The 24,692-nt window shown below is 55.6% G+C and overlaps 1 protein-coding gene across 1 annotated transcript; it reads left to right on the top strand.

Annotated features, from left to right (window-relative positions):
- DAGLB (diacylglycerol lipase beta) lies at nucleotides 590-24,369 on the top strand. The gene is made up of 15 exons (XM_018040434.1): nucleotides 590-766; nucleotides 2,624-2,775; nucleotides 8,043-8,214; nucleotides 9,348-9,606; nucleotides 10,258-10,380; nucleotides 11,988-12,115; nucleotides 13,275-13,401; nucleotides 14,473-14,556; nucleotides 14,997-15,074; nucleotides 17,979-18,059; nucleotides 18,145-18,272; nucleotides 20,716-20,784; nucleotides 20,869-20,941; nucleotides 21,325-21,566; nucleotides 21,679-24,369. The coding sequence occupies exons 1-15, from the start codon at nucleotides 672-674 to the stop codon at nucleotides 21,875-21,877; spliced, it is 2,010 nt and encodes a 669-aa protein (XP_017895923.1). The 5' UTR covers nucleotides 590-671; the 3' UTR covers nucleotides 21,878-24,369.

Here is a 24,692-nt window from a genome sequence, read left to right as displayed (position 1 = left end):
GGTCGCAGAGAGTCGGATACGACTGAAGCGACTTGGCGGCGGCAGCAGCAGCCCTTGCGGGGGCAACTGTCACAGCCTCGCAGCCCACACAGACGTGTATATGAGCTGAGCCCCAGATCCGCCACTAACTGCGGGGTGTCTCTGGGCTGACAAAGCCCTCGGGGCTGGCGCCGTGCTTCAGTTCGGTTCAGTCGCTCAGTCGTGTCCGACTCTTTGCGACCCCATGAATCGCAGCACGCCAGGCCTCCCTGTCCATCACCAACTACCGGGGTTCACTCAGACTCACGTCCATCGAGTCAGTGATGCCATCCAGCCATCTTATCCTCTGTCGTCCCCTTCTCCTCCTGCCCCCAATCCCTCCCAGCATCAGTCTTTTCCAATGAGTCAGCTCTTCGCATGAGATGGCCAAAGTACTGGAGCTTCTACTTGCCAAAAGAAAACAACACAAGGGACCTAACACATGCAACGAGCCTATGAAGCGCACCTGCGCCCCGGGCCGCGCACCTGTGCGGGCGCGGAGGCCTGGCGGCGACCGCGCGGGGCTCAGTGCGCGTGCGCAGGGCCCGGCCCCCGTGTGCGCCTGCGCGGAGTCGTGGGCAGGCGGCAGATTCCCAAGGGCTCCGGGCTCCAGGCGGCTGCAAGCGCCGCGGGCCGCTGGGCTTTCGTCCGCCATGCCGGGGATGGTGCTGTTCGGCCGGCGTTGGGCCATCGCCAGCGACGACTTGGTCTTCCCGGGGGTCTTCGAGCTGTTGGTGCGAGTGCTGTGGTGAGGACGCGGGCTTGGCGCGCGGCAGGGAGCGGGCCCGGGCCGGCCGCGGGCGGGGAGGGTGTCGTCTGCCCCGCGCTCGCGTCCCTGGCCTCCTCCGCTGCTGTCCCGGTTTACAGGCGGGCGGGCCGTGCCCAGGGTCACGGAGCGGGCCCGCCGCCAGGACGCCGACGCTGTGGGGCTCGGGCGCCCTGCCTGGAGCCGCCGGGGCGCGCTGGCCGCCGAGGCGGTGGCCGCGGGATCTCCTCCCCCGGAGCCGGGCGCTGCCGCCTGCAGCTCTCCAGCGCTCTGCACGGAAACGCACGGCATCCCGTGTTTGCCGGACGCGAAGTTGGCAACAGTACCCTTCGTGCGCGGTTCCTGAGCCGGGCGCGGCTGAATCCCAGGACCGCGGGGGACTGGCACTGACTCTCCAGTCTGTGGAATCGGGCGCCTGAAGTCTGTCCCCAAAGGGTCTGAGCAAAGAGGAATGCAGGAGACACGCGTTCAATCCCTGGTCGTGAAAGATCGCACATGTCCGGAGCAACTAAGCCCAGGCACCACAACTCTTGAGCCCAGAAGCTGCGTCTCCTAAAGGCTGTACGCCCTGGAGCCCAGTGCTCCGCCTTCGAGAAGCCATCGCAGTGACAAGCTCGCTCTAGCTGTAACTAAAGAAAGCCCACGCAGCCAGGAAGACCCAGCGCAGCCTATATATATACATATATATATATATCTGATACATTTAAAAAAAGTAGATTCTTTAGGGGAAAGAAACTTAACGTGAAATATTATGAGCTGCTGCTTAGTCCGTTGGTAGTTTTCAGAGCCCATCTTATCGAGATCATTTCGTTTTTTTTTCTAGACAAGGAGTCATAATGTTACAAAACTGATGAAACACAGAGTTATCTAGTCCAGTTCCCCTTCTGGCCTTGAACCCCCTAAAACTAGGTTCTTGCCCAATGATGCTCTCTTCCTGATTCTGAAATAACTCCAGTGGTGAGTCACCGTGGTCTTGGCTTGATTGCTGCTATCTTTCATTGCTCTGCACGGAATTGCGAAGTACACCCAGGAGCCCACAGTCCTGGTCTTTTCAAGTTGATCGTGGTCACCACCGAGACTTTCCTAGCTTGTTTCCCAACCTCTTGTTTTTGGATTACACACAGCCCCTTAGGATGTGTTTTTGTCAATTACATGTTAATACACAGAAGTAAAAATTGTGCTGATAACTGAACAAGCATATACTTTGTTGTTTTAGCTCAGAGTCGCAATGGGGGCTTTTTCCCAGGAGTTTGCATTGAAATTGCTTGCTTATGGCTTTAACTGTGTTACAGGGACTTCCCTGGTGAGCCAGCTGTTAAGCCTGCAAGCTTCCCTTGTAGGCTCAGAGGTTCAGTCCCTGGTTGGGGAGCAAAGATCCTGCATGCCAAAATTTTTGGCAAAGCCAAATAAATGAAGTAACAAATGTATTACAGCAGGCATAGAATAAAAACAATGCCGTCAGCAAAGTATGAAATTCATTAAAAAAAGGAAAAAGAGCTATACTCTTTAGTTGATTTAGTAAATCTTTTACTGGTGGTGGTTTAGTCTCTCAGTTGTGTCCGGCTTCTGCGACCCCATGGACTGTAGCCCGCCAGGCTCCTCTGTGGGATTCTCCCGGCAAGAATACTGGAGTGGGTTGCCATTTCCTTCTCCAGGGGATCTTTCGCACCCAGAAACTGAACCCCGATCTCCCCATTGCAGGCATATTCCTGACCAACTAAGATTCCAGAGTGAACCTGGCCCTGTTTGGGAAAATACTAACTCCTTTTACTTTCTTCCGTCATGTTTTGCAAAGTGGCTCCCTGGGTTCCATTTCTAAGCCTGCCCGTGTCTCGACAGGTGGGTTGGCATCCTGATGCTGTACCTCATGCACAGAGGGAAGCTGGACTGCCCGGGGGGTGTCCTGCTCAGCAGCTACCTGATCGTGCTCCTTGTCCTCCTGGCGGTTATCATAGGCACCGTGTCGGCCATCGTGTGTGTCAGCATGAAAGGTAAGGATGAGGCTTTTCTATTGGACACTTTTTCTTTCTTTTTTTTTAAAGCAGAGCTTTCCCTGGTGGCTCAGCTGGTAAAGAATCCGCTTGCAATGCGGGAGGACCTGGGTTCCATCCCTGGGTTGGGAAGATCCCCTGGAGAAGGGAAAGGCTACCCACTCCAGTATTCTAGCCTGGAGAATTCCAGGGACAGTACAGTCCATGGGGTCGCAAAGAGTTGGACATGACTGAGCGACTTTCACTTTCTTTTTAAAAATATTTGTTTAATTTGGCTGTGCTGGGTCTCAGTTGTGGCACTCTAAGAGCCTTAGTTGTCCCATGTGGGATCTAGTTCCCTGACCAGGGATGGAACGCAGAGCCTGCTGCAGTGGGAGCTCGGAGTCTTAGCCACTGGGCCACCAGGAAGTCCCCTTCACTCCTTTTTATGGCTGAATGACGCTGCACTGAATGGATATACCACGGTTTACCCAACCGTTCGCCAGCTGGTGGGCGTTTGGGTTGTCTCCACGTTTTGGCTGTTACAAACAGTGCTGCTTTGAACAGTCGCATCTTGTCTTGACATACCCATTATGTTTTATCTCTCTTGGATTTGTACCTGGCGGTGGGGGGGGGGGGGTCACTGCTAGATCATATGGTAACTGTTTAACTTTCTGAGGGACTGCCAGCCTGTTTTCCAAGCAGCTGCACCATTTTTCTTTCCCGCCAGCACTTCCCGAGGGTTCGTTTCTCTACATCTTCCTCAACACTTATTATCTGACCGTTTGAGGACAGCCGTCCTAGTGGATGTGAAGTGGTACCTCTGTGGTCTGGAGTCCCTTTTCCTTGATGACTAATGATGTTGAGCCTCTTTTCATATGCTTGGTAGCCGTTTGCATATCATTTTTGGAGAAACGTCTGTTCAGATCCTTTGCCCGATTTTAAACCGGGTTCCTTGTCCTTTTATTGACGAGCTGTAATCGCTACATCTCTGCTCTTTCCTGTGTGCGACTGTATTTTTTGCGGCTTTGCAGGGTCTTTGCCGCTTTGCGGGCTTTTCTTGTGTCACCACAACTCGAGTTGCGGTGCACGGGCTTCTCGTCGCGGGGGCTTCTCTCGCTGCAGAGCATGGGTTCGCGGGCTTCAGTAGCTGAAGCGCATGGCTCAGTCGTTGCGTTTCCTGGGCCCCAGAGCACAGGCGCAGCGGTCATGGGGCGTGGGTTCGTTGCACTGTGGCTTGTGGGGGCTTCCCAGACCCGGGATGGAACCCGTGTCTCCTGCACTGGCCTGTGGATTCTTTACCCCTGGGCCACTAGGGAAGTCCCCAAAGTTACATCTCTTCTTAATAACTTCTTCTGTTACCGTTTTCTGCAGACAGTCACTTAACTGAGAATGCCTGAAAACGTTCCAAAGCCTCCCTGTCTCTTACTGTGGTTTGCAGGATGAGCTGAGCACTGCTGGCTGCTAAAGAAATGCATCAGTAAATAAGAGCTCATCAGTCAGAGGCAGGGCTGCCTGGCAGGCTGCCATCCAGCGTGCTTTAGGGTGTGTTCACTGCCTGAGTGTAGGAGAAATGCCAACAAGCGTGGATGATGGTGATACAACTGGGAGGGAGAAAGTAGCCAATACACCCAGTGATGGAATCTAGGTCTCGACGTTTTCGAACCATAGACTGAAACTTAAAAGATGGTGGGAGATACAGAGAGAAATGGTAGCGGTGGAGTGTTTCAGGAGAACAAGACCGTAGGGTCCAGATGAGCTGGAAGCACGGCGCGTGGCGTGTCCTGCAGTAACGTGTAGACTGGAGCGCCCTGTGTATTTTCACTTAGCTCTGAGAACATGGGCGCCTGGGGTCTGGATTGAAGGCGGCCCCAGTCGGACCCCTGGTGCGGATCGGCCGAGGCCGAAGGAGAGGAGGGAGCTGGGACGTGTGCGACGTGGCTTCCGTGCTCGGAGGTTCTGAGTGCGGTTGGATCTTCTGAAAGATGGAGCGTGCAGGCTGTGTCCTTGTGGAACAGGCTGTGCCATCTGGCTGTCCTGTCCGCTCGCGGCAGTCTGCTCAGCACGCCAGGGCGGTGGCTGTAACGGTGGGTGAGTGAAGGTGAAGGTTTCCCAGTCGTGTCCGGCTCTCTGCGACCCCATGGACCAGAGTCCATGCACTTCTCCAGGCCACAAGACTGGAGTGGGTGGCCTTTCCCTCCTCCAGGGGATCTTCCCAACCCAGGGATCGAACCCAGGTTTCCCGCATTGCAGGCAGATTCTTTACCAGCTGAGCCACAGGGAAGCCCCGCAGTGGGTTAAGGATACGCTTTTCTTTTTTTTTTTTTTACCCCCTTAAACGTTTTCCTTCAGAGATGTTTGGTGGTGTCAGGGCAAGTTCACACCGCATGAGGGATGGATGACCTCGTGCCCTGGCCTAACTGGGCCCAGCTCACCCGTTAGGGCTCGGCAAGCTTCTGCTGGGTGTGGGGTGTTACGGGTGGATCGCTTTTCCCACTGGCAGCCTCCTCCAAACAGAACCAGTTTTACTCAGGACCGCCCCCAACTGACTCCTCACATAGTGTCAGACGCCCACCCTCTGCCCCACACTGGAATGATCCTCGGGGGTCGGTGGTTGGTTCAGGACTGGACGTGCGACCTGGATCGGGCCCATGAAATTCGGGGAGTTCTCTGGGAAGTTCCAGGACATCCTCCCCTGCTCGCCTGGGAAAGATCCAGAAGCAGCATGTTGTTGTCCTTGGGGAGACGCAGGAATGAGCTGCCACCTCCCCTCGGGGCTAGGAGGGCGCCTGTGCCAGCCCTGCCCTGCGTTTCCAGTCCTCTGAGTCAGGACAGGTCCTGCTGGTTTTTAAACCAGCCTGAGTTCGAGTTTCTGATGCTTGTAGATAAAGATACCACAGCTGAACCAAAGATGAGATTTTATAAAAACATGTTAGTTTAATTGTCAATAAATAACATTGTATGCTTTATTAACAGTGTTACATAAATTTCAGTGACCAATACCGTAAAGTTAAGGGGGAAAAAAAAAAAGGCAAATGGGGATGATTCAAGTCAGATAAGAAGTGGAGTAACCATCCCGCCAACAGACATGACGACTGGAGGCTTTCAGTTAGATGAGCCATCTGGATGAAGTCAGAATTTCTCTTAGCAACATGGGGGTGTAATTTCAGCTCATTACCTTAGTAGAAACTATAAGGTTTCCAGTTTTGATTTGAAAAGCTCCCTGATGAAACCCTCTAGTTTCAACCATGTGGGCAGTTTAATTAGGGAAGATCCACCCTCATGAGCTTCCCAGGTGGCTCAGTGATAAGGAAGCTGCCAGTGCACGAGCTGCGGGTTCAATCCCTGGGTCGGGAAGGTCCCCTGGAGAAGGAAATGACAACCCACTCACTCCAGTGTTCTTCCTGGAGAATCCCATGGACAGGGGAGCCTGGTGGCTACAGTCCATGGGGTCACAAAAAAGTTGGACATGGTGTAGAGACTAAACAACCTCCACCCTCATGAATACCATGTTTTGACAGAAGGCCCTCAAGGTCAAGGTCTGCCCTTGGCCACATCTGGCTTGAGCTTGAGGAAGTCTTCCTCTCGCCCTCTGGGACCCAGGCCTGCCCTCTGCGGCTTGCGCGTCCGTGGCCCTGCCTCGGGAGGGGCAGTGGGGTTACCTCCTGAGACCGCATCGAGGCCATCGCGTTCGGGGATGCAGTCACACCATCCATTCTGGGCATTGGATTCGTGATGCCCACTACAGGTCCAGCTGGCGGCTGACTGCCCCGAGGGGAAAATAAAGGTTGACATAAAAGCAAGATGTTTTCCTAGGCAAGCATGCACATAAGAGGCTTTTTCCGCGTCTCCTGTTTTTTCTGGACACCTTGCGGGAACTCGTGTCTCCTGCCTCCTCGCCTCCGTCTCTGCACTCAGGCGGTGCCAGGGGCTGGGGTCCTGGGTCCGGGCGCGCAGCATCCGAGCAGCCCCTTCCTCGGGATCCTTGGCCTCTGGGGCGGGCTGTGAGCAGATCCTCCTTCCTGTTGTCTCTCTGGTGGTTGGCTGTTGTTATAGGATAATTCTCTCCAGAGACAGGGCAGATTTCTGCGGACCTTCATCCCTTGCCCCTCAGGGAGAGAGGCAGCCGTGTCAATTATCTTAGGACTTTCTGACTTTGTGGCCTCAGTGAGGCCTGATGGTGTCCAGTGTTCTAAAACGTGACCCTCAGTGATTCATTCTAGCAGAAGGTAGCTTTGGGAATTTAAAAGCTGTTTTCTTATCAAATTATTTTTCAGATCTTAGGGTTGTTGTTTTTTTCAGTTACTGCTTTTGTTTGAATCGTGTGGTGGTTTTGATGATGAAATTGGTGCTTATCACAGCTTCTGAAGGGGGAAAGCTGATGTTCTACAGTAAGAGTTAATGATACTTGGGTTTATCTGACAAACGCAGTTTTAAATGTTGTGTCTCGGTGGTGGGCATCCACAAGTGGTCTCCAGGTCACGCTTGTTTGCTTCCCAAGAGTGATGCTCACGGGGCGCTCGCTGGCGAGGCAGAGAGCCTGGGTCGTGCAGACCTGGCTTTAGAAAGTGCTTGCTGAGCTCCGTGAGCCTCCGCTTCCTCATCTGTGAAGTGGGGTGGTGACTCCATTGCAGTCGTCCAGAGGATGGAGGTGTTTCAGGTGGGCGGTGTGCCAGGTGGTCCTGGACTTTCCCAGCTGTGAGACCTGGGTGACCGCCTAGCCCTGCTCGCCTGTGACAGCTCTGTTTCACGTCGCTTGTCCTGGCATAATTGTTAATAGAGCCTCATTTTGCTCTCAGAAGTGTCCGATGTGGAACATGACTTTATGGTCAGTGTAGTTAGAAAACCCAGAAGTGTATTTTTTTTTCAATATTTATTTATTTTTGGCTGTGTTGGGTCTTGGTTGCTGAAAGCACAATCTTTTCTTGAGGTATGTGAGCTTACTTGCTCCTGGGCATGTGGGATCTTAGTTCCCTGACCAGGGATCGAACCCATGTCTCCGATATTGAAAGGCAGATTCTTAACCACTGGACACCAGGGAAGTCCTCCCAGAAGTGTTTTTAAGCCCCAGTGAGTCTAAGAAATAATTCTGAGGCTTTTGTCACGCCTCCCATCCCTCGCTTTGCCTCTCGCTCTCAGAGGCGAGCAGTGGTTCCCGGTTACAGGTAGAAACGCCGCTGGTGGGGAGCAGCCTGCACACCTGTGCTGCGGCCGCTGTGTTTCTGCCGAAAGGAGCTGCCCCGTCCCCTGGAGGCCAGCCTGGAGCGTGGACGTGCTCTGTATTCCAGGGACCATCTGTAACCCGGGACCGCGGAAATCCATGTCCAAGCTGCTCTATGTGCGCCTGGCGCTCTTCCTGCCAGAGATGGTCTGGGCGTCCCTGGGGGCCGCCTGGATCGCGGACGGCATTCAGTGTAACCGGATTGTGGGCAATGGCATCATCGCGACCGTTGTGGTCAGGTGAGGTCCCGTCTCCTCCTGTGGGCTCTTGTCCGAGGTGCGCTCGAGGTGGGGTCCCTGCAGGTGCCCTGGTGGCGTGCAGGCTTCCGGAAGTAGTTAGACACTTGGTGGGGGGGAACAGTTCATGGCCCAGCACACACTTCCGGCTGTAGTTCCTTCCTTGCCAGCTCCCGCTTTTCTGCATGCCCTCCGGCCCCTCACAAGAGGGAAGAAGCCTGAGACCAGAGCAGGGCACCAGCGACAAGCGGGCCGTGAAGACGCACGGTCTCTTCGCCAGCGAAACTGCTGCAGAGCACAATCCCCTGGAGTGAGGCTTTTGCCTTTTCCAAATGAAAATCGTACAGACGACCCAGTCCTGCCCCTTGGGCTGTGAATCAGGGTGGGGGCTCCCGGCACAGTCCAGAGCCTTGCACCTGAGGCCGCGCGCGGCCCTTCCCGGGTCACCTTCCTGGAGCACACACGCTCCTGCCCCCACGGGGCCCTGTGCATTGCGGGCAGCCTGGAAGTATTGAAACGTACGGATGAAAGGGGTTCCCAGGTGGCGCTAGTGGTAAAGAATCTGCCTGCCAATGTAGGAGACTCAAGAGACACAGGTTCGATCCCCGGATTGGGAAGATCCCCTGGAGGAGGAAATGGCAACCCACTCCAGTATTCTTGCCTGGAGAATCCCATGGCCAGAGGAGCCCAGGGGGCCGCAATCTGTGGAGTCCCAAAGAGTTGGGCACGACTGCAGTGGCTGAGTGCAGTGCGTGGATGAAAGCCACTCGAGCACGGCCCGAGTGCAAGAAGCTTGCTCTGGTTTTGCCGAGCAGAGCCCTGGGGCCCCGGGGAGTAACCCCGGTCACGGGCAGGGGCTTCTGAACCTGGCCGCGGCTCTGTCAACCATGCAGCCCGCTTTTCCTTTTGTGGCTCTGGGGACTCCGTCTTCGCCAGGCCTCGGTTGGCTGTGGGCTCATAAGGAACTTTCTCGAGGAACCGAGTTGCCCGCCCCAGGCAGCTCCCCATCTTTCTCGGTAGTTGGAGCCGCAGCTGTCCCGAGGCAGGAGGTGCTCCCCCGGGAGGGTGCCCCAGCCCCACGTAGCTGAGGGGCTGCAGGACCTGGGTTTCAGCCCGTCCCCCCCACCGCCCTGCAGCTGGCTCATCATCGCCTCCACCATGCTCACCATCCTCATCGTCTTCGACCCACTGGGGGGCAAGGCGGCCCCGGGCGCCCCCCTGGGCCCCCAGCCCCTAGACAGCCGCGAGTCCAACCAGCTGCTGAGTGGCCTCAAGACGGCGGCGACCAGCGTGTGGGAGACACGAGTCAGGCTGCTGTGCTGCTGTGTCGGCCGGGACGACCACACTCGCGTCGCCTTTTCGAGTACGGCAGAACTTTTCTCAACCTACTTTTCAGTAAGCCACTGGGGTCTGCTCCGTCTCCTCCTCCTGTTGCGTGAACGCTTCTTTGGGGCAGATGAGTTCTCCGCGTCCCAAGCCCATCTCCCTGTCGACAGAACGTAGCTCCCGAGGGCAAGTCCTCTGGGGGTGGGGGGCTCCCTGTCCCCACCCCGGGAGGAGAGGGTCAGATCAGGCCCCGCAGACTGACTCTGGGGCTTTCCGAGTCTGGGGGTCTTTTTAGACTGGCCCTGCCTGGCGAGTGTGAGCCCAAGCTCATCAGCCTCTGCCGTGGGCCCTTCTCAACAAGACCTCAGCATCTCGAGCAGCAAGGGTGTAAACGGGACTAGCATCATTTGTTACTACAAACAGGGCATGTTTGCCCGCTTGATGGGCATGTGTCGTAGATTAAAAATAACTGAGTCACTTAAGTGACATCTGAGAATCGGAATCAGTGATATGATTATGTCCTCGAGTGGGCTTAGTCTGAGGGCAGGAGAGGAAGAAACACCAGGTTCATGTGCAGGTGTCCTGAGAGGGAAGGATTTCCAAAAACACCCGTTCACCTGTGACTGTGTGTGTGTGCGTGTGAGCTGTACACCCGGGCCCTCGGGGACTTGTGGCCGTTGCCACCGGGTGGGCACTGAGCCGCAGTGGTTTCCCGTCCAGGACACGGACCTGGTGCCCAGCGACATCGCAGCCGGCCTCGCCCTCCTCCATCAGCAGCAGGACCACGCACGGAGCCCCCCGGAGCCCACCGAGGTAGTCACCCACTCCCCCGGGCCCGTCCAGGTAAGCCCACGTTTCTGTTGGGTTGTGCCCTTTTGACATTTATACCTATTTGTAAATTAAAAAAAAAAAAAACAACCAGCTTCGGGAACCGTTGATTGGCGTCTTGATGTGTGGATTTGCCGGTTGTGGTTTGGCACCTGTCAGGCGAGGCCCCTCCGCATCCCCTGGCCTTGAGGTGGTGGGAGCCGGCTCCTGGCCAGTCCACCGCCTGTCATGTTTCCTTCCCCCCAAGCATTCTCTTTTAGGAAATTGCTGTTGTCTGCACATCAAAACTTCCTTCTCGGATGGGACCAGGTTCTCCCAGAGCACATGCACTCTTTTCTGAGCCTGGGGAGCAGTTCAGCTCTGGTGGTTGCTTTCCCGCCACAGATTTCTGTGCTTTTGAAAGAGAAAATTGCCCGAGGCTCATTTGTCTGTCTGAGCCGCTCGTTGGAGCCCCTGGCTCCCAGCAGCCCCTGTTGCTACACATGTGCATCCAGCAGGATGCGGAGTTGCAGAGGCACTAGGGACGCTTGCTGCTAACTCGTGCATCCTTCTCAGTGAGGGGTCTGGACTTGCTGGCGGTCCAGCAGGTAACACTCCATCCTCCCAGCGCAGGTGCCGTGGGTTCAGGCCTCATCGGGGAACTAGAATCCCACATACCACATCAAAGTGAGTGAAGTCGCTCAGTCGTGTCCCACTCTTTGCGATCCATGGACTGTACCCCACCAAGCTAGTCCGTCCATGGGATTCTCCAGGCAAGAGTACTGGAGTGGGTTGCCATTTCCTTCTCCAGGGGATCTTCCCGACCCAGGGGTTGAACCCAGGTCTCCCACATTGCAGGCAGACGCTTTAACCTCTGCACCACCAGGGAGGCCCACATAGCACAGCCAAAAAATGAGGGGGTTCTGTCTGTCTGTATTCGGGGATCAGTTTTTCCAATAGAAGTCCTCCAAGGTGTCTATTCCCTGAAGAAAGAAAGGGAAGAATCGGGAATTTGAGTTCAGGTTTAAGATCGTAGCATGTTCTGCCAGAGATCAATCAGCGAGGCCCTCCTGTGTAGCGCAGGGGGCTCTCCTCAAAGTCCTGTAACACCCAACGTGGGGAAGGAATCTGAAAAAGAGTAGTGTGTGCGTGCGTGTAACGGAGTCACTTTGCTATACACCTGAGACTGACACAGCAGTGTAACCCAGCCACGCTCCACCGTGAAACGAGAGTCCAGGGCGGACAGGGCGCCGGCCCTCTCCGTAACGGGCTCCACCGTGAAACGAGAGTCCAGGGCGGACAGGGCGCCGGCCCTCTCCGTAACGGGCTCCACCGTGAAACGAGAGTCCAGGGCGGACAGGGCGCCGGCCCTCTCCGTAACGGGCTCCACCGTGAAACGAGAGTCCAGGGCGGACAGGGCGCCGGCCCTCTCCGTAACGGGCTCCACCGTGAAACGAGAGTCCAGGGCGGACAGGGTGCCGGCCCTCTCCGTACAGGCTCCACTGTGAAACGAGAGTCCAGGGCGGACAGGGCGCCGGCCCTCTCCGTACAGGCTCCACTGTGAAACGAGAGTCCAGGGCGGACAGGGCGCCGGCCCTCTCCGTACGGGCTCCCCTAACAGGAGGCTGTTGCTCTGCCCGCAGGAGGCCGATCTGGACGCAGAGTTGGAGAACTGCCAGCACTACATGCAGTTCGCAGCTGCCGCCTACGGGTGGCCCCTCTACGTCTACAGGAACCCCTTCACGGGGCTCTGCCGGGTCGGCGGCGACTGGTAGGTCGTGCGAGGTCTCCACCTCCCTGCCGAGGTCGCTTGCTGCGGTGTCCGCCCTTTATTTTCTGAAGATAGTCACATTCCCCTTTGCTAAAAGCTTCTTCCTATTGTGAAACATCTCAGAAACCGCACGCGCAGTCCTGACACGCCCGCGTGCTGCATCTGGAGCCCCGGCTGCAGCTCGCTCTCGCCCCATGTGCTGTGTCGCTGCCTCTCCATAAACATATGCACCCCCTCCCCCCAAAGAAAACCTTCAGAGGCTGGGTTCTGGACATCATGCCCCCCGCCCCCCCCAGTTACCTCAGCTTGTGTTTCTTAAGAACGAGGTCTCTCTTTGACGTAAATTCCAGGACAAGTGTGAAATCCAGGAAGTTCACCATCAGCTGCTGCAGTCTTTCTAACCGTCCCAGTAGTCCCCTCTGTAGCACGCTTTCTCTCGATCCAGGAGCGTGTGCTGCACTGGGCTGTCACGTCTCCTTAGCCTCCTCCAGTTTAGAGCAACTCCTCAGTCGTTTTTTCGTATCTTTCGTGATACCGACATTTTGAAAAGGACAGTCCCGTGTGTCGTAAGGAGGCGTTCACTCTGCCTCTGTCTCGTGGTTTCTTCACGAACGGCTCAGGTTACACATTTTTGGCAGGAATGCTCCGTGCAGAGCGTGTGTCCTTCTCAGTACCTCGTATCAGGCGATGATGCTGGCTTGTCCGTTTCTGATGAGGTTAGGGTCTCTTTCCATCCTTGTTGGTTTATTTTTTGAACACGGGAAGTATTACCGTGGTTCCAGACTCTAGTAAGAAGCGTACACAATAAATATCGTTTAAAGGCTGTTAAAGGGACTTCCCTGCTGGTCCAGAGGTTGAGAATCTGCCTTTCGATGTGTGGGATGCAAGTTCAATCCCTGGTGAGGGAACTAGGATCCCACGTGCTGTGGGGCAGCCAGGCCCCAGTGCCACAGCCAGAGTCGGTGCGTCCCAGCGAAAGGTCCCTCATGACAGCTAAGGCCCAGTGCAGCCAAATAAATGAGTAAATGTCTTCAGAAGGCCGTTAGAGGTTAGCCAGACGGAGTGTGAATACTATCTGCGGAGTCCTCACGTTTGCTGGGGACGGGCCGGCGGGCTGGGTCTCCCAGACGCAGCCGTGACGCCTCTGCCCCCATTCCAGCTGCAGACGTAGCACCACCGACTACGACTTGGTCGGAGGCGATCAGCTCAACTGCCACCTCAGCTCCATCCTGCAGACGACGGGGCTGCAGCACCGAGACTTCATCCACATCAGCTTCCACGACAAGGTAGAGCGGCCCGCGCCGTCCTCTGGGTCCTCTGAGGTTCTGGTGCAGGTTCCACACGAGTCCCCTGGGAAAATGTCGGAGACACGGACACAGACACGCGCTCACCCCCGAATCTCACGTGCTGCTTCGGCAGGTTCACGGGCGCCCGTGGCACCAACCCAGGGTTAGCGTGATGGGGCAGACAGCTTCTACTGAAGAACCGTGAGCTGCACTTGGCAGGAGCCCCACACGGGTGCCAGGGCTTAGTCACTCACGTCTCTGGGTCTGGCTCCGTGCTGTTCATGCCAAGCAGCGGGCCTCCCACCCGCCAGGCAGGTTAGCGAGCCCACAGGGGCCGGTCCGTCTGGTGCCAGGGGCTGTCCTGTGCTGCTTCATGGCTCCCTGCCTGTTCTGCAGCGGCGCCGAGAACCCAGACCCTCGGGGAGCACAGCGGCTCATGTCTGCTGTTCAGGAGACTCTCCTGGGGAGCTTTCACATCTCTGGAGCCCAGGCCACAGCCATGCTGTGGGAGCCTGGCTCAGGAGGAGCCCCCGCAATGGCAGCACACAGACAGTTTGGGGGACCCCTGTGTACTGCGCTTGAGCCCATGGGCTCCCACACGCCTGCACCGTAGACTCACCTGGGGCGTGGGAACATCTCACACCATGCTGCTGAGGTCAGAGCGCCCGGGGGCGTGTTCTCACGTCACCGGTGAGTCTGCTGCCCAGCTCGGTGCGGCGCCCGGAGCCCTGGTGGTGACCATCGCTCCCTGATCACTGCTGCTCAGTGATCGCCGATGAAAGGGCCGATGGGCTTAAAGACGGCGATTTTCCACAGAAGGCTCTGTCTGCTCTGGGGGCTCTTTCAAGACGCCTCCACACTGCCACACGTAGAGTCCCTCTCGGGGGAATCCGGGGAGGTGAGGTCACCAGGCTCCGACGCACGCCTGCTCCCCGGGCACAGGCCCCATCCCCTGGTGTCCCCAGCGCCAACCGCCTGCGGGCGTCTGCCTGTCCCCGCGCCAGCGGGAGGAGCGGGCACTCGGGCGGACGAGGGGCCGGCTGTGCTGACGCCCATCCTCTCCTCCCCCAGGTGTATGAGCTCCCCTTCTTGGTGGCCCTGGACCACAGGAAGGAGTCAGTGGTGGTGGCCGTCCGAGGGACCATGTCTCTGCAGGTATGGAGCCTGCCCACCCGCCGGGGAGAGGGGCGCGGCAGGGCCCAGAGCCGGGAGATGGGAAGCCTCCGAGACAGCACCCGCCCCAGGGAGGCGCGCCCAGGCTATGAAGCAGGCCCTTGGAAAAGCAGGTGAAGCCTTTTCCTTCTCACCGAGAAATGTGGAAAGTTAACACCGGCAGGCTGGAGCCGCCGCTCCCAGGGGAGTGCCCGCTGGACTCCCCAGGCCCCTGATCAGGTGACCCTCCCCTTGAATTTTCTGCGCCCAAAGCCGGAAAGAATCCTAAGTGAAGTCATGCAGTCACCCCGCGCTCTGGGTGTCCGCTGGCCGACCCCGTGTCGCCCCCAGGCGCGTCCGCCCGCGGGTCCCTTAGGCGCGTCCTGCCACCTGGCACGCCGCGCCTCCCCCGGCCGACGGCCTCTCCCCACACGCTGTTTCAGGACATCCTCACGGACCTGTCTGCGGAGAGTGAGCCCCTCGACCTTGAGTGTGACGTGCAGGACTGCTGGGCACACAAGGTAGGGCCGGGGGCGTGTGGCCTGGAGCCTTCCGTGGGGGCACTCAAGGGGTGGGGCAGTTTCCCCTCCGAGTCTCTCTGAACGCTTCCGTGCAGCTGAGGCTGCTGGTGCCCAGTGCAGTGTGGCACGACCTCCCCGAAGCCCCAGGGGGTTCCTTTTTATTTTTAAGACAAAGAAGCAGGTTCACAGCGACTGAGTGACTTGCCAGCAGCTACACACTTACTGGAACAAGCGTCAGTGGGCATCTGAGTGCTTCTTCCCCTGTAACTGAGGCAGTCCTTGCTTGGGGTGAAGAAAGCGTCAGGGCAGCGCAGTGCAGGCAGGCCCCCCACAGCCCCTCCCGAGAGGAAGACCCCCCCAACCCTCCTGAGAGGAAGACTCCCCCTAACCCTCCTTAGAGGAAGACTCCCCCTAACCCTCCTGAGAGGAAGCCCCCCCAACCCTCCTGAGATGAAGACTCCCCCCAACCCTCCTGAGAGGCAGACCCCCCCCAACCCTCCTGAGAGGAAGACTCCCCCCAACCCTCCTGAGAGGAAGACCCCCCCACCCCACAGCCCCTCCCGCGAGGCAGACCACCCCCCCACCCCACCCCCGCCAGCCTCAGCACTTCCTGCAGCTCCTTGCACAGTTTGCGATGTCACAATACCCACTTCTTGTTTCACTGTGACTGTGCGCTCTGGGGTGGGGTGGGGCTGGGAGCTGCCAGCCCCTGGAACCACCATTTTACTGTTTGCAAATCTGCTCGCTTTATGTTCCTCACGTAAGTGGAATTATATTTGTCCTTCGTGACCGTCTTACTTCACTGAGCATAGGATCCTCGAGCTTCACCCACGCGGTAGCGTGTCTCAATTCCCTCTGGCTGTCGTGAGGGACACGGCTGTGGACACGGCCGTGCAGCTAGCGGCTTGAGTCCCTGCTCTCCGTTCTGGGGGGTCTGTCCAGAGGCCGGGTGGCTGGGCCTCCTGCTGTTTCTCCATTGAAGGTTTCGAGGAACCCCCAAGCTGTCGTCCAGCACAGCTGCACCATGTCACATCCCCGCCAGCAAACTAACGTGGGTTCCTATCTCCCCACGTCCTCGCCGAGACTTTTCTGATGGAGTCGCCCTCGTGGGGCGAGGTGGTGTCACTGCGGTTTCGCTGCTTTTCCCTGATGACTGACGAGGCTGCAGATGGAGGGACTGCATGGCCCCGAGTGGTTCCCTAAAGGGCACCCCTGAGGAATCGGTGGAGGGCGCTGGGCTCGCGCTGTTCTTCGACGCTGGTGTGTGATTTTTAACCAAAACGAATTGCTCCTGTAGTAACCATTTTTTAAATAGAACGCTTAGTTTTTATAAAAGTATGTTACTGCCAGAGTGCGGCTGCTGGTGGTTGAGCCCCAGTGTCCTGTCTGGACAGCCTTTTGCCTCCCAGCGTTTTCTGTTGTTCTTACTGTTGTTTTGAGGTTTCTGGGGGGGGGGGGGGGGTGTGTGCTGGGACACTCCAGAGAAGACCCAGGGTGGCGGAGGCTTTTGATTCTGCCGCCAGTTAGGAGCTCGGCGGTCCTGGAAATGCGAATTCTCTCCCTTTAACCCTTAGTTGTCTTTTTGCCCCTGAAGTTCACAGGAAAGTCCAGTTTGATTATTACTAAATGTGCGTGAAGGAAAACAAGAAATTTAGTATTTATTATAGAGACCCATCAACTAGCCAGCTGCCCTCAGAGCCCGGCAGGCTTGGTGTCTTGCCTCTGTTCTTCCAAGCGTTTGAGCCACAGGCCCAGGTTTTGTGCTGTGACACTGAGGCCTCACCAGCTCTCAGCCGAGGCCGCCTCCACCTTTTCACCCAGCGATAGCGCCTGCCCTTCGGCCGGGAGCACAGCTGCTCAGGGGCTGAGGGTGAGACCTCAGGTTCCCTGCTCTTGGCCTGGGCACCAGGTTCTGGCTCTGACGCTGTCCAGGCTGTGTGGCTGAACACCTTCTTGGCGTGTCACCCATAACACCTGTGCCAGGGAGACCTACCGCCAGCCAAGTTGTGGTCCAGACGCCATGTGACTCTGGCTGCCCTGGACAGACAGCTGGTGGGTGCCTAGCTGGCGGAAGTCGACCTCACCGTGTGGCAGGCAGGGGAGGAAAGGGAGGCAGGCAGGGTCCAGTGGCCCAGACCGCCTGGCTTCTCATAGGTGATGCCAGGGTCCGCGTTGTGCTCACAGGGCTACAGAGTCACGGACTCAGGAATTTGCAGTAGGTTTAGGCCCCAGCAGAAGAGTCCCATCTCATGTGGTATTTCCCCCGCTTCACCCTGTCGGAGATCAGCCTGCCGGGCCTGGAGCCCTGTGCTCTCAGGTAGGAAGCATCCCGAAAACGTTTTTGGTTTACAAGGTTGTCCTTCCTCGATTGGAACTACTTAATTTTCAAGAAGTCTGTTTCGTGGACAGCTGTATTTGTTAGGAAGTTGTACTTTATTTTTGGAAATGAAAGACTGACCTCCCTAGAACTCCCTTCCAGTGGTTTCAGCGCAGCTTTTGCCGGAATAGTGGCTGCTTCGTCACTGTCTGTGATTTCAGAATTTTTTTTGCCATCATCTTAAAAGATCAGTCATTTATAATCTAAACCTGACCAACCCTGGGAACTTGGCGACAGTAAATTGTGGGACGTCCATACAGCAAAATGCTGTGAGGCTCCAGGAAAAGCCATAGACATCCACTGACATGGAAAGGTGTTCCTGAGGTCACCTCTTGGTTGATGGAAATACCTCTTGAGCCCCTGCTTCGCTCCAGGCTCCGCACCAGCTGCCAGGAACACAGCAGTGGGTGGTCAATGAGGCCGCTGGTCCCAGGGTGGCCCGTCCTGTCTGGGGGGAGAGTCACAGAGTGGGGCCTGTGTAGTCCTGCCACGCCCGACAGCCAACAGCTCCGTGTCTGCACTTTCAGGGCATCTCTCAGGCCGCCAGATACGTCTACCGCCGACTCGTCAGCGACGGGATTCTGAGTCAAGCGTTCAGCATCGCCCCTGTGAGGTTTCAGTTCTTCCTTCCTTTCTTTGGCCTTCTCTGCTGTCTGCTCTCTCGGCCGTTACCCACTCTGCTCTCGCCCCCAGGAGTACCGGCTGGTCGTCGTGGGGCACAGCCTGGGTGCGGGTGCCGCGGCACTGCTGGCTCTCATGCTCAAGAGCTCGCACCCACAGGTCAGGTGCTACGCCTTCTCCCCGCCCAGGGGGCTGCTCAGGTACTCCTTTTCCTTGATAAATGGTCAAACTGATACTTCGTCTGCAATTTAGTTACAACTTCTCATCCTCAGGAGGAGTTTGTGTCAAAGCATTGTTGGTTGAAAAAAGATGGGCCAGCCTTTCATGGGCCTCTTGGACCACAGCTTTAATCTCCTAGATGGTGCAGCGTGAGACCCATTTTCAAAACTGAGCTGTAACTGGCATACATGATATTAGTTATTGGTGTGCAACACGATCAGATGTTTATGTATTGTGAACTGACCACAGTAAGTCTGGTTAACATCTGTCCTCGTAAATAGTTACAGAATCTTTTCTTCCCTGTAAGGAGAACTTAAGATTTACTTTCTTAGCAGCTTTCAAATATGCAGGATGGTATTGTTAACTGTAGTAGCTGGGCTGCGCCTTCCCTCCCAGGGACTTGGTTAACTTTATAGCCAGCAGTACCTTTTTTCACCCATCTCACCCACCTCTCAGCTCCCTCCCTCTGCTGTGCCTCTCAGCCTCTGACAAGCAGCAGTCTCCTGTGTGTGCCTGAGCTTGGTTCGTGTTTCCAGTTTTCACACTAAGTGAGATCATACAGTGTTTGTCTTTCTCTCTGACTTATTTCACGGAGCATACTGTCCTCAAGGTCCAAACATGTCCACAAATGGCAAGATTTTGTTCTTGTTTTAGGTTAAGACAAAGTGCCACATGTTTATCATAAGCATTACTGGTTTTAAATACACACCAAAGTTGCTTACAGTAACAGGCCTGTTGATTTTGAACAAAAGCAGCGATTCTTTTGCTTTTGTTAATTTTTAATGGGAGAATAATTGCTTTACAGCGCTGTGCTGGTTTCTGCCGTACATCAGTGAAGGGTTTCACTGTTTTTTTTGGCTGAATAGTATTCCATTTTGTACACGCGCACGCGCACACACACACAGCTTATCTGTTTTATGCAGTCATCCATTAGGGGGTAATTTGGTTGTTCCCATGTCTCAGCTACTATAAACAATGCTATAGTGAATGCAGGTATCTTTCAAGTGTCCTTGTTTTCTTTGGATAAATACCTTGAGGTAGAATTGCTGGGTCAGTTTTTGAGAAACCTCCAAACTGCTTTCCGTAGTGGCTGCACCAACTTATATGCCCGCCAACGTCATGCAGTCATACCCTTTCCTCCACATCCTGGGCAGTGCTCATTATTTCCTGGGTTTTTTAAAAATGTATTTATTTATTTGGCTGCATTGGGTGTTAGCTGTGGCATGTGGGATCTAGTTTGCTGACCAGGGATTGAACCTGGGCCCCTCACATTGGGAGCGTAGAGTCTTAGCCCCTGGACCACGAGGGAAGTCCTTTCCCATGCTTTAAAAAACAGCTTTAGCACCTGTATACGTGTCTCTATATAACCTAGTTTGAATTTGCATGATTTTGAAATTTAGAGGAATGGAATTATACTTGTTACTTCCCCTTTTATTTCACATATTTGATGCCTGTAAAATGTTGTGTAAATGCTCGTTACGTTTCATCATGCATCACAAACTATCCGTCTGTTCTGCTGGCGATGGACACTGGGCCGTGCTGGGCCCTGGAGTGTGTGCCAGCTCTGTGTAGCGGCTGCTCCTGTTCACACCCTCACCAGTGTGCACCACTCTCCACATCCTCACCAACACTTCCGTGTCAGATGTAAGCCTTTCTCCCAGCCTGATGGGTGCACAGTGGCGTTCCATTGTTTAGTTGACCCTTCCATGACGAAGCTGCGTCTTTCCGTATACTTATCGTCTCCACTCTCGTGAAGTTCCTTTCGTCCAGTTCTCGACGTACCTTATTTTTGCACTGTGTACGGATCCAGTGCATCGGCTGCTCGTCGGTTGCGAGTGTGTGTTATAAATGCAGTCTCGCGCACTGGCGTCTGTTTACTTTGTCTTCAGCTTATGTTCTTAACACTGAGCTGCCATTCCCTTGTGATTTTGGGGTCTTTCTCATTTAAGAAATCTGTGCTAAGCATGTAGAGCTCACCTCCTGTCCTATCTTTTAAAAGCCTTCTAGTCTGGCCTTTCACCTTTATTTAGGTCTGTGATCTGCTCAATTCGGTGGTTTTGTGTATAGTGTGATTCAGTTTCATTTCCTCCCCTCGCAGCAAGCGCAGCATCTCAGCACGGTCTCACTAAGAGCCCGTCCTTCCCTGTTGCTGACGCGCAGCGCCATTCCTGCCCGTAGGAGGGTCCGCGTCCACCCTTCCCCGGCTTCCTGACTGTTGACACCACGCTGGGTTAAAGACCTTATTTATCTGCCCAGTGCTGACACCTAGGACTCTCAGCAAGTTGCTGTAACTGCAGTCTCGTTTTTCTCCTCCTTTAGAGGATGGAGAACAGAGTTGAGTTCTGGGGACACTGACTGCTCCCTGGCTTGGCAGTTAACTCACTTTCTCTTGGAAGCCTCCCTGAAGCACCTTTTTTATTTCAGCAAATCCCTTTATGAATACTCCAAGACCTTCATCGTGTCCCTTGTCCTGGGCAAGGACGTGATTCCCAGGTGAGCGTGCTGGCCGCCCCAGCTGGGCTTGGGCTAGCAGGGAAGGCCGAGTGCCAAGCCTCAGTCTGGCCTTCTGCTCAACAGGTTGAGTGTGACCAACTTGGAAGATCTGAAGAGGAGGATCCTGCGAGTGATCGCCCACTGCAACAAGCCCAAGGTAACTCAGGGGCCCTGGGGCCTCCCCACCCGGCTGTCTGGGGCCTCCAGAGGATGTTGCTAATTCAGAGCCTTGCAGCCCAGGGCTCTTGATGCTGCCAGAAACTCCTCCACTCCCCTCACAGACCACAGACACGCCCGGAAGGCAGATGGCTAAGCAAGCACAGATTAAATTTTCGACAGAACCATCCCTGTTTGGCTGAGTCATTTGCTCTTTGTCATCTTTAGTCCTGTCCTGACAGCATTCTGACGCCTTCAGTCCCACAGCTCAGAAAATAAGGCTGCCAGAGTTTAAGAGGCGCTAGTCCTGCTGTGCTCTGGGCTGTCCTCCCGCGTCCCAGGGGGTCTCTGGAGTCACACGGGCCGCCCCCCATCCCCCCACAGTACAAGATCCTGCTGCGCGGGTGCTGGTACGAGCTGTTCGGAGGGATCCCTGAGGACCTTCCCACCGACCTGGACGGGGGCGACCTGACGCAGCCCCTCCTCGGGGAGCACAGCCTGCTGGTGCATGGGTCCCCAGCCTACAGCTTCTCCAGCGAGTCCCCGCTCGAGTCACCCACCAAGTACCCGCCGCTCTACCCTCCTGGCAGGATCATCCACCTGGAGGAAGAAGGCGCCTCAGGGAGGTGAGTGTGGGCACCTCCACCCCTGCGGTCGTCAACCGCCTGTGGCAAGAGGCGGCCTGTGGGGTGGCTGGCATGTGAGGCGGCGCTCATGGGGTCGCCTCTCCTCCTCCAGGTGCTCCTGCTCCCCTGCTGCCCGATACACCGTGAGGTGGGCCGACGAGTCAGAATTCAGCAGAATACTCATCGGCCCCAAGATGCTCACAGACCACATGCCAGATATCCTGATGAGAGTCCTGGACCACGTGGTGTCCGACAGGACCACCTGCGTTTCCTGCCCGGCCCAGGGAGGCTCCAGTGTGGACCAGGCATGACCAGGGCGACTGGGAGCTGCTTGGACCGTGGACTCCGCTGGGGTTCCTACGAGGCCAGTAGGTGGATTCCTATCGATCAGAGGTCGAGGGTCTCCTCCATGACTAATTTGAGAAGTACTTTTGCTCACAGTATTTGCAGACTCAGGAGCTAGGAGAGCGCTGAGGTAATGGGCAGGTGTGCAGAGAGCTGCAGGACACCCTTGCCCATAGGCATGCCGATCCTGGGAATCAGGTTTAAGACCCTAATGGATCTGTAAGCACCTGCCCTTTGGGCCACCTTTTCGGAGACTGGGTCCTGCCTTACAACTGGGTAGATCAGCCTGTGGGTAGTTTTACCAGTCACGTTTTGAACGTGTTTTTCTGTCCACTATTAACACCACAAATAAAGCCTCCAGTTTTCTTGGAGCTCTACACGGCGTGGGCATCTGACTGTACCCCCACCCCCGACGCAAACTCCATGAAGTGGCAGTAAGCGGACTTCTTTAGAAAGCACACACCCACAAGGACAGGGGACAGAACAAGGAGATGGCCGGAGGTAAAGGGACTTCTGGGTGAAGTGGGAAAGACGGAACCAGCCTGTCTACAAAGACACCCTGGCCACCTCTGCCTGGGGCGGAGCGGACGGTAGGGGCCGGCCAGAGGGACAGCAGGAGAAGCTGGCTGGCCCGCTGCGCGGTCGGGGGCCCTGGGTCAGCGCTCCTCAGCGCCTCCCACTCGGCTCCCAGAACCTGCAGACCTCCAGGGATGCCTGCACCCTCAGGCCAGGCAGCTGTCAGAGGCATACCACTCTGGCTTTTGAAAACATGTGAAAACTCACGTGGAAAACTTCGACTAAAATGCCACATAACTTTCATTTCTAAGTGTAATCTCTGCACACTCCCAGTGGCAGGAAGGAAAGTGATCCTGGGCCTGAGCCACCTGCGTGCTCGGTGTCAGATCCGCTGACAGCTTTCACTGTCCAAGCTCGAGCTGGGGACTGCCCAGCCGCCTGGGGAACAAAGGACCGAGGGAAACCAACCTGGGCGAAGCTTCAAACCCTCCTGGTTACAGCCTGGGAACAGGGAAAATGCTGCAACCACAAAACTGATCCACAAGCTGGAAAGTGAAAAACACCTCCTGGACAGGAAGAGCATGAAAGATGGAACGCCTGAACGAGGGGAGATGGCCTTCCAGACAGAGGAGCCCCCCGAGCACAGGGTCAGGAGATAGAGGCCCACCCAGGACGCAAAGACACAGGCAGACCCCGTGAGACGTGGAGACACACAGTACCTCGCCCTCAGAGCGAAGGCCAGAGGTGACCAGGGGGAGGGGGGCGTGTTTTAAGAGTCAGAAGAGGGGCTTCCCTAGTGATCCAGCAGCTAAGCTAAGACCCCGTGCTCCCGGTGCAGGGCCCAGGCTCAATCCCTGGTGAGAGAACTAGTTCACACAGGCCGCAACTAAGAGTGCCATGCTGCAAGGAGGATGTCCCGCAGTCTACAACTAACGTTTAAGAGAGCCAAAGAGATGTTACTTTCATCCTGGAATTATAGATTCAACCAAAAAGTATCCAGGTACAGTGAACTTTTTGTCAAAGATATAAGAGCTCAAAAAATAGACAACCCCAAAAAAAAAGACAACCCACATATTTCTCAAGAAGCTCCTAGAAAATCCTTCAAGATGAGAAAGTAAATTAGGAATGACTCCTTAGTCAAGATACAGAAAATAAAAGAACAGTAAGAGAAGCGGTGGTCAGAGGGCTCCATGCCTCTAGGGAAATGAAAACTGATGGAACTTCTGGAGAGATCCAGATAACCGATGGAGAGATCAATGTTAGATTATCAGGTACACAGGAAACAGGGCAAACCAACTACCATCCCTAAGAAACCACAGACTGCAGCAAAGGCAGGTTCTGTCACCACACGGCTGCGTGTCTCCGTGGCCGGGGCAACGCAGACACCAGGTACCAGCGCCAGCCAGCAGGACTGTGTCGAAGGCGTGGGAAAGGTGTGTTGAGGGTGGGAATGTCACGGGTGATGGCTAGAGCCAAAAATACAAGGAATAAGAGCACACGGGTTAACCTGAGCCCTGGGGAGGGGAGAGACGGAGGCGCCATCAATCATCAGCGGCCAGGGAGTGAACTGAAGCCTCCAGAAAACCCCAAGGGGCCGGTTCTGGAGCACTTACTGTCCGTGAGCCTGTGGAGCTGTGGGGAGGGCACATACCCTGCCCTTCCCCCACACCTGCCCCTCTTAAGGCCTCTTCCATCTGGCTGTTCCCGAGCTACATCCTTTTATGATAAACGAGTCACCTGGTGAGAGAGAGAAGCATATGATGTAGACATACTGTGGAGTCTGAAGTAACAAGAATTACTTAAAAGAACTCAAAATAGACCCTTCTGGGAGGGTGTGAAAAGGAAAGACTATACCGTTTTTGTAGCAAACCTTTAGATGTGGTCTTCAAACTACATTATTTATCTTTGACTAAAAAAAGAATAAAGAAAATTTTAAAAATCACTTCTAACATGCACTGTTGACAGTGTCAATCTAAGTTCAGGCTCCAGGAAGGATCTGACAGTGCGTCAGTCTCCACCTTACCCAGCTGCAAGCTGGTTTCACCGCCAGCATCTTCAGCCCAGAGCTCTGGCCCGAGACGCCACCACCCGCATCCCCGTGTGGACATCGCCAGAGTCTTGCCGGCCTGCACCAGCTCCGAAACCGAACATCCCTCAACAGCCCTTGTCTGCTGGCTGCTCCATCTTCTCCCCATGGAGGGACCACTCCCTGTCCCCCCAGCATGAAAACACGACCGTCTCCAACAACCCAGGGTTTTACAGTGA

This window comes from Capra hircus, chromosome 25, assembly GCF_001704415.2.
Source record: "Capra hircus breed San Clemente chromosome 25, ASM170441v1, whole genome shotgun sequence".
Classification (NCBI taxonomy): Eukaryota; Metazoa; Chordata; class Mammalia; order Artiodactyla; family Bovidae; genus Capra; species Capra hircus.
The sequence above is the reverse complement of the archived record's forward strand: the minus strand, read 5'-3'. Positions and strand labels throughout refer to the sequence as shown.